At 41.3% G+C, this 14,257-nt stretch overlaps 1 protein-coding gene and 1 long non-coding RNA gene across 3 annotated transcripts in view; one reads left to right on the top strand and one right to left on the bottom strand.

Moving 5' to 3' along the window:
* The window catches only part of LOC120410028, a 31,726-nt gene extending 19,727 nt beyond the window's left edge, over window positions 1–11,999 (bottom strand). For both annotated transcript variants that reach the window (XR_005601952.1, XR_005601953.1), the window contains exon 1: window positions 10,377–11,999. This is a non-coding gene — a long non-coding RNA (uncharacterized LOC120410028). The remainder of the gene's footprint in view (window positions 1–10,376) is intronic.
* On the top strand, window positions 1,235–13,114 carry DLK1 (delta like non-canonical Notch ligand 1). Its single transcript, XM_039552222.1, has 5 exons — window positions 1,235–1,780; window positions 2,636–2,699; window positions 3,126–3,256; window positions 7,623–7,764; window positions 11,994–13,114. Exons 1-5 carry the CDS (start codon window positions 1,711–1,713, stop codon window positions 12,733–12,735), a joined length of 1,149 nt encoding a protein of 382 aa, XP_039408156.1. The 5' UTR covers window positions 1,235–1,710; the 3' UTR covers window positions 12,736–13,114.
* The last annotated feature ends 1,143 nt before the right edge of the window (window positions 13,115–14,257 follow it).

The following is a 14,257-nucleotide window of genomic DNA, read 5'->3' as shown; positions in this document are numbered from 1 at the left end:
TCCTTTACTAGTTGGTCGAGAACCAAAGAATGCTTAGAACCCTTTGAACTACCCAGGTTATCTCTTGGTCCAAAAATGCATAAAAGGTCTAACATAGCAGGGCTTCTACATCAGCAAGCAGAGAACTTACCACCTAAGGGAAGAATAAGCAACCTTGGGCCTATCAAAACCTGAGTGTGAACAAATAACTAAGGCCAAAAGCAAAGTGAACAAAGAGCTGCTAATATTTGCCATACAAAAGCGGAGGCTTACAGAAGGGCAGAGTAAAGGATTAAGCAGTCATCATTACCACTCCACGTTCTCCAGGGTGTCATTGACAATACCCCAGCAAGGCTTGGTCTGGTGAGCTATGGCAAAAGCTGTGATGCAAAGTAACCTTTTCAAAATAATAAGTAATGTTTCAGTAGTAAAAGGAAAGCAAGATAAGCAGAAAAGGCATGGAGGCAAACTGTGCCTATAGAGTCAGATAGGCACAGCTAATCTCAGATACCAAAGCTTCTGGAGGGATTTGAAGAAGCAGTGTCTGCCTCTCACACCTCGCTCCTGAGTGTTCTCTTTTAACCCAACCCTCATTTTCTACTCTTCCTTTTTCTGTTCTTTACTTCCTCCACTCTTGGTTAAAATTAAAAGGCAGCATTGCTAGCAGCAAACCTTTTCAACCTATGTGACAAGATTGTCTTGAAATACCACTTCATGGACTATCTGAAGTTAATGAGCGCTTTCCAGTGTGTGCATTTTCAGGCAGGTAATCTTGAATTAGCCCATTGTAATTCTAGAGGAAAAGCAGATGGCTGTAGAATTTTCTCACCATAGTATAAGGATCTCTAGTTGCTTCACATAAAAGCAGACAAATTAGTAAATGAGGTCTGGTGGAAGCAAGCACTGCATCAGCAGGCAAAAAATAGGTCCCTCAGGAATCCTAAAAACCAAGCAGAACTTCTTTAAAAGAAGAAAACAATGAACTAGAAGGAAGACAAAGAATAAAAAGTAGCCAGTTTATTTCCTTAAGGGACAGCACAAAGGAAGAAGATATATAAAAGAGAAATGTACAATCACAGAATAAAATGCAGAATTTAAATTACCTCGTGGTAAAAGTAATGTTTATTTTTGATCTGTTCTGTGACTTCTAAAGGTACAGTTTGGGACTTTTTGGTGGGGTCTTTTTTGAATTCTCAAGCCTCAGAAACCTAACAGTATCTTACTTTCCCTGCCTTCCCTGGTCTTTCCTGAAAGAGTTGGAGCTCTGATGGGAACGACTGAGAATTCTTTAAATTTCTGAAGACAAGCCCCAGACTAGCTCTTTGCGGACAGCCAGTCTAAGTTTTAGGGAGACCAGAGGCGTGCTTAACACTCCCCCTCGCCCCAGACTTCCCTTCTCCTGCGCCCTTACAGGATTCCTCCCCTCGCCTGCGGCAGGAGACGAGCTGCTGGAGGTGCTGGAGGTGCTGGAGGTGCTGGAGGTGCGCGGCTCCTCCGGCCGCCCCCGGGCAGGAGCGCGGCTCGCAGCGGAGGCGCTGGCCGGGGTCTGCCCGACCCCGTGGGCAGCTCCCCGCCCGCGGGGGGAGGCGGGCAGCCCTCCCCGCCCTCCGTCCCTCCCTCCTCCCGCCCCGTCGCGCCGGAGCCCGGCGGTGCTGCGGGCGGGGGGTTCCGCCTGCCCGGCCCCGCGTCCGCCGAGCTCCCCGCGGGGAGCGGAGCGGGCCCGGCCCGGCCATGGGGCTGCGCGCCGCCGGCATCCTGGGCTGCTGCTGCCTCCTGCCCCTCGTGCTCCCCGCAGCCCCAGGTAAGGCCGGCGGGGCGAGCGCCGGGGCGCCGCGCTCCTCTGCCCGCCGCGGGAAGCGTCGCGGGAGGGGAGGCGAGTTGGGAAAGTTTGGGGAGTTTGCCGGGGCCGGGCGGGCAGCGGCGATGACGGGAGCCCTCCCGGAGTCTCTGGATGGCAAAGGCTTCCCCAGCCCTCGCTCCAGCCAGAGATGCTGGTGTCGTCGGGAAGCTTTTCCTCGCAGCGGACGGAGAGGATTTCTCCTGCCGTTGGCGTAGGGTGTCAGTGGCTAGCGGTGATCTTTCAGAGGAGCATCGCTTGATGCAAATGCTTAAACAAACAAACAAAAGAAAACCTGCGACTGAGATCTCTTCTCCTTAACTTACGTTTTTTATGCATGATTTAATGAAAATCATTTTTTTCATCTGATGTAGGGTTGAAATGAATGCAACGCTTTTATTGTAAGTTGTTTTAAATGGAATTTGTTTTCTGACGAAAAGTACTGTTGTGTTTCAAGTAGTTCTGAAACAATGCATTTGCAGTGGCATGTCGTGAAACGACAGTCGTGAATCTGCTCTGACATTACGCTTTTAAAAAGTGTATAGGGATATTACATACACTTTGCGTGTGCTAAAGTGACTTTGTATTCTTATGTGATTAATTCTTTATGACATTTCCTTTGCCCTGTAGGAATAATCTATAACATGTTCCAGCTTAGGTTAATTTGAAATTTTATATTTCAAAAATGTGTTTGAAGAAAAAAGAAATGGAAAATTTTGCAGTCTAGGTTCTTTTAAACATCACTAATGTGTATAGGACACTATATGGTGTTTTCTGTGCTGATTTTTCTGGTTTGATGTTATAAATCTCTTTTTCCAGGCGTGAACTGTAAAGCTGGCTGCCATCCAGAGAATGGATTCTGTGAATTTCCCAGTGAATGCAGGTAAAAAGATCTGTCAGACAGGGGTATTAGCACAGGAGTGGTCAGCTTCAATAATTCATAGTCCTGGTAAGAAAGATAGAAACTGAAATGGTTTGGTGTCTGAAAATATGGAACTGTGATGAAGCAGCACTCGATTAGGATACAGTAACTGGAATCATAGAGCATGGATGTCTATATACCTGTTCAGTTTACTTTTTCCAGCATGAAGTATTTACATTGATTAGCTTTTTTTTCTCACTGAATGAGATGGTTTTCTTCACGTAAACTGCTTCTAGTATCCCAGAAGCACTTATGGTGTGCTTTTGTTCAAATAGCACAATTTGGTATACAAAAGTGTATTTATTGTGCCTCAATAAGGGGGGCATCCTTGTAATTATGTTTGTTAAAAATAAACTACGTTTCTGTGTTGTCTTTTATCTCTTTCAGGTGCCAACCTGGCTGGCAGGGTGCACTTTGTAATCAGTGTATTCCTTTCCCTGGGTGTTTGCACGGCAGCTGTGCCAAGCCCTGGCAGTGCATCTGTGAGGAGGGCTGGGTTGGCAGCCTCTGTGACACAGGTTTGAACATCCTTGTCTCTCCTTGAGCAAGTGAGGGGAAGCAGCCCCATCTGGTGCTGGAGACACGCAAAGTCCTTCTGGAGAGCTAATTCTAAAACACTGAATGTTAGCTCCAGATAATGAGGAGCTTCTGGGCAGCGGCACATAAATCTCAAACTTCTATAGTAATTTAGGCAGAAGCAATGCAGTATCTTTTGTAATTGGGCATATGTGTGAGCAAAGTGTAAATTATTCTATTTTAAACATTGATTATCATGGACAAGGCCAACAAATAACTGCTCCCTTGTTGTCATGTAAGCCCTTCTAATCAAAATACAAGTTGTCTTGTATATATTAAATAATTTTAAATGTTTATGTAGCACATTATATATATGTATATATGCTATTTTCTCAGTACTTCTTGGAAGGAAAACATTGTGCTTATTTTTTCCTTTACTTAACCCGGTGATGATTCAGTGAAATAACGTTACTATAACTGAGAAAAAGGTCTGCCTGAACAGGCTGCCACTTCCCCCTCAGGTCTGAGGGGTAAGCACAGCTCTGTGTGCACCCTCTCACCCTTTGCCAGTCAGAATGAGCCAGCTTAGCATAAGCAAGCTGAAGAATTGGCCTTTGTTGAAATGGTTTATTTTGGCTGACACAGGCAAATGTTCAGTCAGAGAGATCTGAGGGGATGGAAACCACATGAGCATCCAGGAGCATGTGGCTGTTCAGCCCACATAGCTGCAGCTGTGACATGACAGGTGTCCAGGGCCTCATTTTCTCTTCATGCCTTTCAGGCTTTTGTTGGTATATGGCTTATAATTTATAGAGCATGCCTGAGCTCTCCAATATATAGCCAAAGTGGTCATTGAAGAAGGTTTGAACTGTGTAAGATTTTCAAGATGACTGAAAGACTCAGAAGGTTTTAGGTAGGTCACATCCTTGCAGTGACACGGAGTTTGGTGCAAGGTTCTCAGGTACTCATTTACCTTCTCATCAGGTTTTGCAGCCTGTACTCACTGACTGCACATGTGAGCATAGAGAGGCTTCTTAAAGTCAGTCCCGGTATGTCTGTGGGAGCTGTGGCAGCAGTGGTGACATCTGTGGTGCAGATGTGACTATAAACTCCCAGATGTTGTTCTGGACACGTCTCACATATGTGTTTGTACCTGAGACAAACACCTAGATTCCCATTACAGTTAATGAGGAGGAATAAGTCCTTCTCTGATCTACAATCATAGATTTCTAAAGCTACACAGAACAATCCCCACCTTAGGAGGCTCAGTTCTGTTGCTTATCAGTGAATACAAAGTTCCACATTTTTAAAGGTAGCATCTTCACTGCTACTTCTAAAAGCTTTAATTGCATAGCTGAATTTCTTAGTACTGATATATCTTTGCAATTCTGAGCTTTGCAATTGTTTCCCTCTTACAACTGCTACTTAGGATGCAAAAGAATGCATTGAAAATTGAACCCACCAAACAGGGTATCCCATGTTTAAGTGCAGAAACTATTATTTCTCTCAACACTCAGAGTCATCTCAGAGTCTTCTTTGCTGATTTGAATCTAGATCCCCATGAAGAGATGCCAAGAATTTTTAGCCAAAAGGACATAACTATCTTTTAATCTGCAGCAACGTTGATAGTCTTTCATCTCAGTGGTTTTACCTACTCTAAATGCATTATTTGCCGTAAGGGATCAAGAGAAGGGTGCTCGTCCTCCTCTTCTTGCTACTAGAAGGTTGACACAAATTATTATCCTGACCCAATAAAGCACTGAAACCTCAAATGGGTTAATTTCTCAGGCCCTGATCTCATCATCCTCTGCCAAAAGTCAGTGTCAGTTTCCTGGGTGTATAAAGTCAGTATAGGTAGTTACAATTAATTTAAAGATACCATTAAATGAAACTTGATCAGGTTAGGAAACAGGAAGGAAAAACCTAGAATGGAAAACTGTGGGAGGGTCTGAAGTTCACTGGCCACTTCAAATGACTGAAACATTTGTAAAATAGAGTCTCAGCAGTTTATTTGCTTGCTAAGCATGGGAGGAAAAAAGATGATTTGGACTGGCAATGATACCTCTTTTCTTCTGTTTTGTAGAAAAGTTAGTGTACAATTTCCTTGGCTTTGATCATGGAAATTCCTTTCTAGAATAGTTTTAGATCACCAACTGGTTTGTTAATGCCTCTGATTGTGTAGCTGTTTTTAATATGGGCAGCCTGGTTCTCAGATCAGGTCAAGAGCAACCGTCCTAGTAATTGAAAGACATGCAGGTTATGGGTTGGCCTTGATCCACTGTAAACATGTAGGGCAGAATCAGTGGTAGCATTTGTGACTATTGTTATTCACATGGACAGACAAGGCACTTGAAGAAAGACATCTGTGAGCTGGTCTTGGTGTTAACACTGCTGGTTAACCTCTTTGCAATGGGGCCTGTCGAACTGAATCATGATGCCATGGCATCTTCTCATCTTGTGGAAACACAGCCTTGAAATCTGGTGTGTGAAGCCCTGGAACCAGGCTGCACAGCACACTTTCCCTCTGCAGCTGATATACACTCCAGAGTACAGGAACCACATCAAACATTGACCATAACAAAGGGAAAATCAATTTAGTCAATTTGTTTCCAGGAAAAAATGACAGCCCAGTCAGAGTATTTGATCCACCTCTCTAAATCAGATCTGTCAGCTTGTCACCCCTGGCTGTGCCACACAGTCGTGTTAGCTGGTCCGTGACCTCCTATTGGAATCCTGGCCTCAGTTTAGCTAAAAAGCCAACATAGAGTGTGAGCTGGGAGTAAATTGTCCTACTTGTCACTGGACTGCTTTGCCAAGGGCACATGTTGGTAAACTCATCAGAGAGTAGAGTCTAATGCCCATGCTATGAATGCATGAGACAGGGGCTAAAAATCCTGCTGTGACAAACCACTACTACTGAGCGTGTCTTCCTCATAAAAACACTCAGTGATTGTTTCATGTATTTAGTATGATGCAACTATTAATTAATTAACGGATAATGGGATTGAGGCCACTAATAATATATGTGTAAAGGTAACATCCTTGTTTTGAGTTTTCATCTCAGTTACCACTTGGTTGTTGGCCTTTTGAGAGGTAAAATAAAGAAAAATAGAGAAAACGGCCTAATTGAGGTAATTTATGTATTCTGTTTTAAAAGAACCTGGTAAAACACCCTTTTAAGATGTGTTTTAAATGTAAATATCTGACATAAATTATTGACAGTAATGTATATATATATACATATACACATACCTATTCACATATATATATTTCAGAGAGTTGCCATGCTCCTGCATCAAAGTTCATGTTTTTTCCTCTGTCAAAGTACAGGCTTTATTAGCTGCCTTTAGAGTCTGTGAAAATAGCTGTCAAACAACACTGCTCCAAAAAGCACTCAAGATTATTTTGGTCCTTGTGAAAACTGGAGCTTACACTCAAAGTGCATGCTAAGTTGTTGCCTTGCAATGAGAACAGGCTAATACATTAGGAAATAGAACCTTTTATCCAGGGAAGATTGTATTTGAAAGCTAAGGCTGTTGTTTTGCTGTGGTTACAATTTTGCAGTACCTCATGATATCATCTAAATTTCATGTTATGCTGTTGGAAGTAAAATATAAATGCCCTTAAATCCCTTTTCATCTTCTTAGAAAGTGTGTATATGTGTGTGTGAGGCATCAGATACCTTCCAGTCAGCACTTCTCTGCAGCTGCTGCAGTAGCTTGCTAAAATATACACTTGTTTGTTTATTTAGTTTTAATTATTTAAAAAATTCAGTAATCGTTTGAGTGGGAAGTGGCTCAGCAGGGCAATTGCAAAGAAAATGAGATGTGTGACTTTGGGTCCAGACATCATAGAGCTATGTCTTCTGGTACAGTTATGTGAGGGTTGAATATAGCCCAGCCAAAAGATGAAATTTTAACAGATTTTTTGTAACTTGCTGATCTCTGTTTTTATGAAACATTTGTTCATAAGCACATAATGATATAGGCAGGGAGCAGGGAGAATTCCTAGTTCCTGATTGCTTTATCAGAATTCTGCTCATGGAGAAGCCAAAATTGTGAAAGTACGGCTAGACTATGTAGAAGTTCCTTCTCCCATACTAATATTTTATTTCTAATACTACTTATTTATAGAATGGAGCAATTCAAACACATTTTTCAAGCAGGAGCTAGAAAGAGAGAAATAAGCTGAAATTGCTTGCAATAGTTGAACAATCTGAACTCCATTTTAACAAAGGGGGAATAGATCAGAATTTATAAAGTGTGGAGTTAAGTACTGTTAAAGCTATATTTTATTTGAAGTGTTGTATATAATTTACTGACTCTTTCTCATTAGATTAATTGAGCCCTGTTGGGTTTTTTTAAACAGATATTCACCCATGTTCTGCAAAGCCCTGCACCAATAATTCAACATGTATAGAGACTGGTGATGGAGGATATATTTGTCTATGTGCCCAGGGATTTACGGGAAAAAACTGCCATCTCAAGAAAGGACCCTGCATTATTAATGGGTAAATATTGATTTCTGACATGCATTTAAAATCTACACTTCTATTATTCAGAATTCTTTGCTAACTGGAAGTATGTCTGTGCTAGAATACATCATGCTTCTGATAGTTGCTGATATTATTATCAAACTTTACAAATCTGATCTATTAATATTGTAAAGACTTAATAGATTATCAGTGTAACTCTATGTGCACAACTTGAGTACTAAAAGTGCTAATTTGCACATTTTATTGTGGTGAATTTATGCCTTCTCGTGATTTTTGTAAACAAACTTGAAGTGACTCCCATCCTGCATTCTCACCTCTGGTGAGGGATAACTTACACAAAGCCTAATAAACAGTAGTCAGCACACAAGTTGTCAGCATGAAAACACCAGTATGTCCTTTTTTCTTAACCAACATATAATAATATGTCCATAGTTAACTGAAGGAGACACTTCCATCAGAACAGGGAGACCATTGCTCTCTATCCTCTAAAAGAAATGGGTCATTAAGGACAGCAGTGCCAGTAGATTGAAGGAGGTGATCCTTCTCCTCTGCTCAATCTTGGTGAGACATATCTGGATTGCTGGGTCCAGTTCTGGGCTACCCAATATAAAAAGGACACAGCCACACTGGAATGAGTCCAGTGAAGGGCCACGGATACAATTAATGAATGGGAACATTTCTCCTATAAAGACATACTGAGAGCTGGGTCATTTAGCCTGGAGAAGAGCAGGCTCTGAGGAACTTATCCATGTGTGTGAGTACCTGATGAGGGGAAGCAAAGATGACAGAGCCAGACTTCTCATAGAGATTCCCAGTGGAAGGGCAAAAGGCAATGGGCACAGACTAAAGAACTTCCAGCAAAGTCACTGGTAGAACTGCTTTAAAAAAGGAAGACCTTTCAGTGTTATAGATAATGTGAATTGGGGTTTCTGTTGAAATCTAGAAGCATATGCTGTCTTCTAGCTCATCAAAGTTCTGATCCCATAAACATACAGAATGCCTTTCTGATGGATACAAGCTTGGTAAAACTATCACCCTAAAATCACTGTTTTCTTTTAGGAGATTGCCTTCTTGTTCTCTAGCTCTATATCGGTGCCCTCTGGTTCTCTTTTTGCTCAGCAATAGATAATTATGAGTATTCAGATCTACCTTATGACTGAACCTTCCTGAAGACTTGTACAACCTCGTTTAAGGAACATTAACACCTCTCACTCTCCCTGGCAAGAATTGCCATTCTTTCACAACTACATATGAGTAGAATTTTTTGCCATTGCTTTTAGTTGGGGGATACTCACACAGTTCTGTCTGGGTTTACTTTCAGCTTCTAAGATAGCTACTCTGTTTTGCCTGTTTTTCTTCACTGACAATGAGGAAATTTAAGTTCCTTGAAAGAGTCATGAATCACATCCAAGCTACTTGCCTAATATAGGGGATGTGAATAGCTTTTTCTGCTTTTCATCTGTAGAGCAAATATTTCCGTAATTCAATGTGGACATATATACTAGCTATCCCAAAAAAACAGGTGAGTTCCAAAAATACAGCATCAACAAAATAATGCAGATTAGTTCCGTGTATTTCCTTAAAACCCTTTTGGTTTTAAATTGATGAAACTACTTTTTTTTTGTGTTGGTACTCTGTTTTTGGACTGAATGCTGAACTAGTCTGGAAATCATGAACAATTTTTCTCAAGAAAGCAACATACTTGAGATAGTGATTCTTTTTCTCTAGGAAGCTGTCTTTTTCAGGAAAATGAGTAGCAGGCTCTGCAAATCTGCATTTAGTTCAAAAAGACAACTTTGTCAGCATAAGAGCTCCATGTCTGCTAATAATTCACAGTCCACCCGAGAGTGCGTCCCACATCCTAGAGAGACCTCATCAGATGGTGTCATTTCATTCACATCTCACTTCCTCTTGGTTCCTCTCTATCTCAGTGGCATTACTGCCAGCTTCTTAGTTAATATTCACAGATGGAACCAGGACAAGTCACAAATCAAAGTGTTTATTCTAGTCTGTTTACATATATCTGCGTTAGTGAACTCTGTGATGTTTTGAGGTTTTGCTTTGAAGCAGAGGAGTGAATGGTACTTTCTGAAAGAAACCAGACTATCTGGGAAGCAAAGAAGTGGTATGGACAAGCTTTCCACAACTAACCCTTCATGTACTACACCTTGCTGTGTTAAATGCCAAAAATGCAAAGTAGCAGAATTTATTAAAGGAAATTAATATTAGGGCTTGATTTATTTAAACATATTTAAATTAGACAAATCCAACTCTGTTAATAATAAATAAGGAAAATTTTCAAAATTCTGCCTTTTTCCCCTTAACTGTTTTTTATGTCAATATTTTACATTTCTGAAAGGTTCAGAAAAAAGTTTACTCTTATATTCTCCAGCAATTTCTTCCCATTTCCCTAGAAAGTACTGAGATTTAAGCCAGCCATGAGGGTTCAAACTTCTACATATTTTCATATGCAAACCAGCTTGTCCAATTTTTCATGGGACCCATAAAGGTAAGGGAGGGTGCTCGACTCTCTAGGAAGGCCATAACCACTCAAGAACAGTACAACTCCAATTTTCTATTTTGCTTAAAAAGACATAGTGGCTGGATAATGTTTTGAAATTCCTTACCTCAAGTTGTCACTAACAATGTCCATGTCAAAGTCCAGTTTTGTTTTCCCAATACTGCTTCCAGACTTCCAATATGTTCTTTTAGTAGCTTTTTTCCCCAGCCAGCATCTAAAATGAAGAACAGTACTAGAGGACAGAGCAGTTAATTTGGAAGCAGCAGAAAACAGACAGATGATTCCTCTGCCACAATGTTCAGTCTCTCCTGATGGGTGGCCACCAAGTGTTTCAGTCCCGAGTGAAGCCAGAGGTGCTTGGAGCAATCTCTACTGTAGGTAGTCCCAGAGCAATGGTGAATAGCCCAGCCCGATTCTGACCAGTGATCAGGGACCATTTGTAGCCAGGAGCTTAAATTTCTTCCACAGTCATCTCATTCAGACATCAACAGATCTCTTAAATCCCTGTGTCCCACCATGGAATTCCGTAACAGCCCGTTGCTACTGACTGCTGCATATGTGAATTGTCTGCATCTGAAGCTGTGAGGTTCATTACCACTGGGACTTTGCCCTGGAAGTGGGGGGCCTTAAATAACAGCTTGGACTTTTCAGCTATCAGATGGTACTGTGCTATATGTTTTCAGGGATACATAAGTATTAAAAAAAGTTCTGTTGTCAAAGAGGCTTGTCCTAAGCTTTACCAAATATTTTTCATTTCTTACAAGGTAAGTTTTAAAAGCTTTGTTCATATGTGATGAACTGCCATGAAAGTGGGGTTTGAGGTTTTTTTGTAAACCTGGGACCCAGGAACCCTTGTCAGCCAGCAGGGACAGCTGAAGGACCAAGTGCACTTTGCATAGATCCCCTGAATGGACACATTTGTGCCAGTCAGTGGGTGGCCATATCTTTCGGCATTACACTCAGTAAGGCACAGTTGCATTGTAAAGATAGAAAAGATCTCTGTTAATTTACATCACTTAAAACGTAATACCAGGCTACAGCTGGGAAGTACTAAAAGAGTTTGCAGAAATACTTGGTTTCCTTTAGTACTGCCTTCACATTATAGCTGTCTTTGCCCAGGCTGAAATTCTCTTCATTGATATTTTTTATTGTAATTGTATCTATCAAAAATTTTGGCTGAACAGCAGTTTATAGGAAAGTATCTGTTTGCTTCTAAATTTTTTGTGCCATGAAACCACCGGAGAGGCAGAATAAAAACAATCAGCTTTATGTCTAGCTGCTGTGGCAGTGTTTTGCTCTGCCAACACAATATATAGATTATTTTAGGAATAATCTGGTAGAAAGGGAGCAGCCATGCTGCTCATGTCTTTGTTCTGTCTTGTATGAATAGTTGCACAGCTAAATAGCTCCAAGCATATAAAAACAGTGAGAAGCTTAATTTGAATAAATGTTTGAAATAATTTTAAATTCCTTCACAGCTCTTTGGGTTGAATTTATATACTGGTGTACTAATCCTCCTCAAAGGGTCAGCAGAAGATATTATAATCTATATTGACAAAGCTGTTGAACAAACTCATTCTTCATTCAGCTTCACTGACTGGTGGATTTGCATTCGTAATGGGCTCTTCTAAAGAAAACTGGCTCTTTTTATTTTATAAAGTGTTTCCTAATAGTTTCTTCCATTGGACTTCAATTTTGTCTCTGTATCTGTTATCTATCCTAGTTCTCCCTGCCAGAATGGAGGAACGTGTGTTGATGACAATGGTTTTGCACCCCATGCTTCCTGTCTGTGCCCTTCTGGTTTTGCTGGCAACTTCTGTGAAATTGATAGAGACGACTGTGAATCCAACCCATGTGAGAATGGAGGAACATGTACAGATGTTGGTGTGGGTTTCAGCTGTTCTTGTCCCCATGGCTATACAGGAAAGCTCTGCAGCAGCCGTGTCACATTCTGTGCAAGTGGCCCATGTGAGAATGGAGGGACTTGCCGTGAACATCCCCAGGGAGGGTTCGAGTGCGTCTGTAAACCAGAATTTGTTGGCGTGACCTGCAAACATCCCAGCAAAAACACAAGTCTCTCTGGAGTGAATATGGAGACAAAGCATATGCAGAATTACAAGCCACCCTCAAAAGCTCACCACAGATCAGTGCATCAACAACAGGAAATCCTGAAAATAACAGTGAAAGAAACAATCCAAAATGCAGATCCCTTATTGAGTAGAAGCCAGGTGATATGTTTTGTTGTGCTGGGCTTGCTTACATGTCTTGTTGTCTTGGGTACAACTGGGATTGTTTTTTTTTCAAAATGTGAAATGTGGCTTGCTAATGCCAAATATAGTCATCTCCTGCGCAAGAAAAAGAACTTTTTTCTGAAGTCTAACAATGGGGAAAACCTCTCAGTTAATATTATCTTCCCAGAGAAGATCAAATTGACTAATTACACTAAGAACTACACTGCCATCTAGGCCCTTGAAAGCCAAGCAGCATCTTGCAACTTTTCATAGCAATATGTAAAATTTGCTGCCTGTGGTTTGGCCTCAGTATTTGTGTGTATATTTGCTGTAAATTGCGTTGAGTGATAGTGAAGAAATGTAATGTATCTGTCTTGCTAAGGATTTTTTCATTCCCCAAAATAAAAGGTAAAAAAAATAAAATTGATTAAAGAGCAAGGAATGTTACTTTGATTCCTTTTCAAGGCAGCTATTTTTTGTAAAATAAAAAATGACTTATCACTGGAACTGTACTACAGCTTTCTTGTCTTGTGCATAGTTTATCTGCCAAGTACAGTACTTGCAAATTAGTAATGGTTTTTTGTTTTTTTTAATAAACAGGATTTAAGGGCTATACTCGTTTATTTATTCATTCTAAACCTTATTCTACAGCAAAGTTTGCAGCAAGTGTCCATGCTGAATTCTTTTGCTATATCTGACAAAGGCTTTAGAGACTGCAACCAGCAGGAGCAAATTCACACTGATATCTCACCTATTCAGTCAGTGTTGCTATTTTTTACATGCTTATAAGAGAGATTCTATAGAATCTTAGAGGTCTTTGGGATATTAATTTCAGGTTAAAGGTCTCTTGCTTGAAATGCTGCATCTATAAATTGTTCTTTTAATCTATTTTAAAATGTTAAAAAGGTTTTCAGTGTCTTCCTTTTTAGAGACCTAGTAGGGATTTAAAGGATCAGATTCTGACTTTTCTATAAATACTCCTTAAAGAACTTTGCTGAGAGAAGTTTCCTTCATGACTGTGTCATGGGGAGAAATGAAAAGATGCCATGTGTCCCCTGAATTAGGACGGCTGCTTTTAATTCTTCGCTTCTGCTTTTTCTGTCACATTTCAAGGAGAGGACAAGGTTTTCAAGAATCAAAAGCAGCAGTGGCAAACAGGCAAAGAGTCATGAAAGCCATGAAAATGGCAGGGACCTGAGGGCATTAAGAAGTCTTCATCTCCCTGAGGAGCCTCCTCTGGGGCTCTCGCCCACCTCCTGCCGCCAGGTCCACGTTGGGTCAGCCCAGTGCTGTTGGTTCTGGTCTTAGCTGTGCTGTAGCCATGCTGGACTCCACCTCTGCCTGCAGTTGGTCGTTGGACTACCTACTGTGGGTGGCCCATCTGCTGAAAGGACCCTTTGGACCTGCGCTCTAACCCCGTCTTTGGCCCTGTCTGCTTTTGCTCCTGCCTGGAGCCCATTGATGACCCCTGTCCTTGTTCTCCACTTGCTGTGTCTGGAACTGCCAATGGGCCCCATTAACCAGCACCAGCTCTGGTGATGTGTTCAGCTTCTGTGAGCCTGTGCTGTTGGTGAGGCCATGGGTCTGTCCCACCCTGGGGTATGACCCTCCTGGGTCTCCCAGCTTCCTTTCCTAAATAGCCAACCTGACACTGACTGCTCCTTGTAAGAAAAACAAACAAACAAGGAAACCTCACCAAAACAACAAAACCAGTCACTTCCAACTGCAAGTGCCTAAAGGTGTCTTTAACTGCAGT

The sequence above is a fragment of the Corvus cornix genome, chromosome 5, assembly GCF_000738735.6.
Source record: "Corvus cornix cornix isolate S_Up_H32 chromosome 5, ASM73873v5, whole genome shotgun sequence".
Taxonomy (NCBI): domain Eukaryota; kingdom Metazoa; phylum Chordata; class Aves; order Passeriformes; family Corvidae; genus Corvus; species Corvus cornix.
The sequence above is the reverse complement of the archived record's forward strand: the minus strand, read 5'-3'. Positions and strand labels throughout refer to the sequence as shown.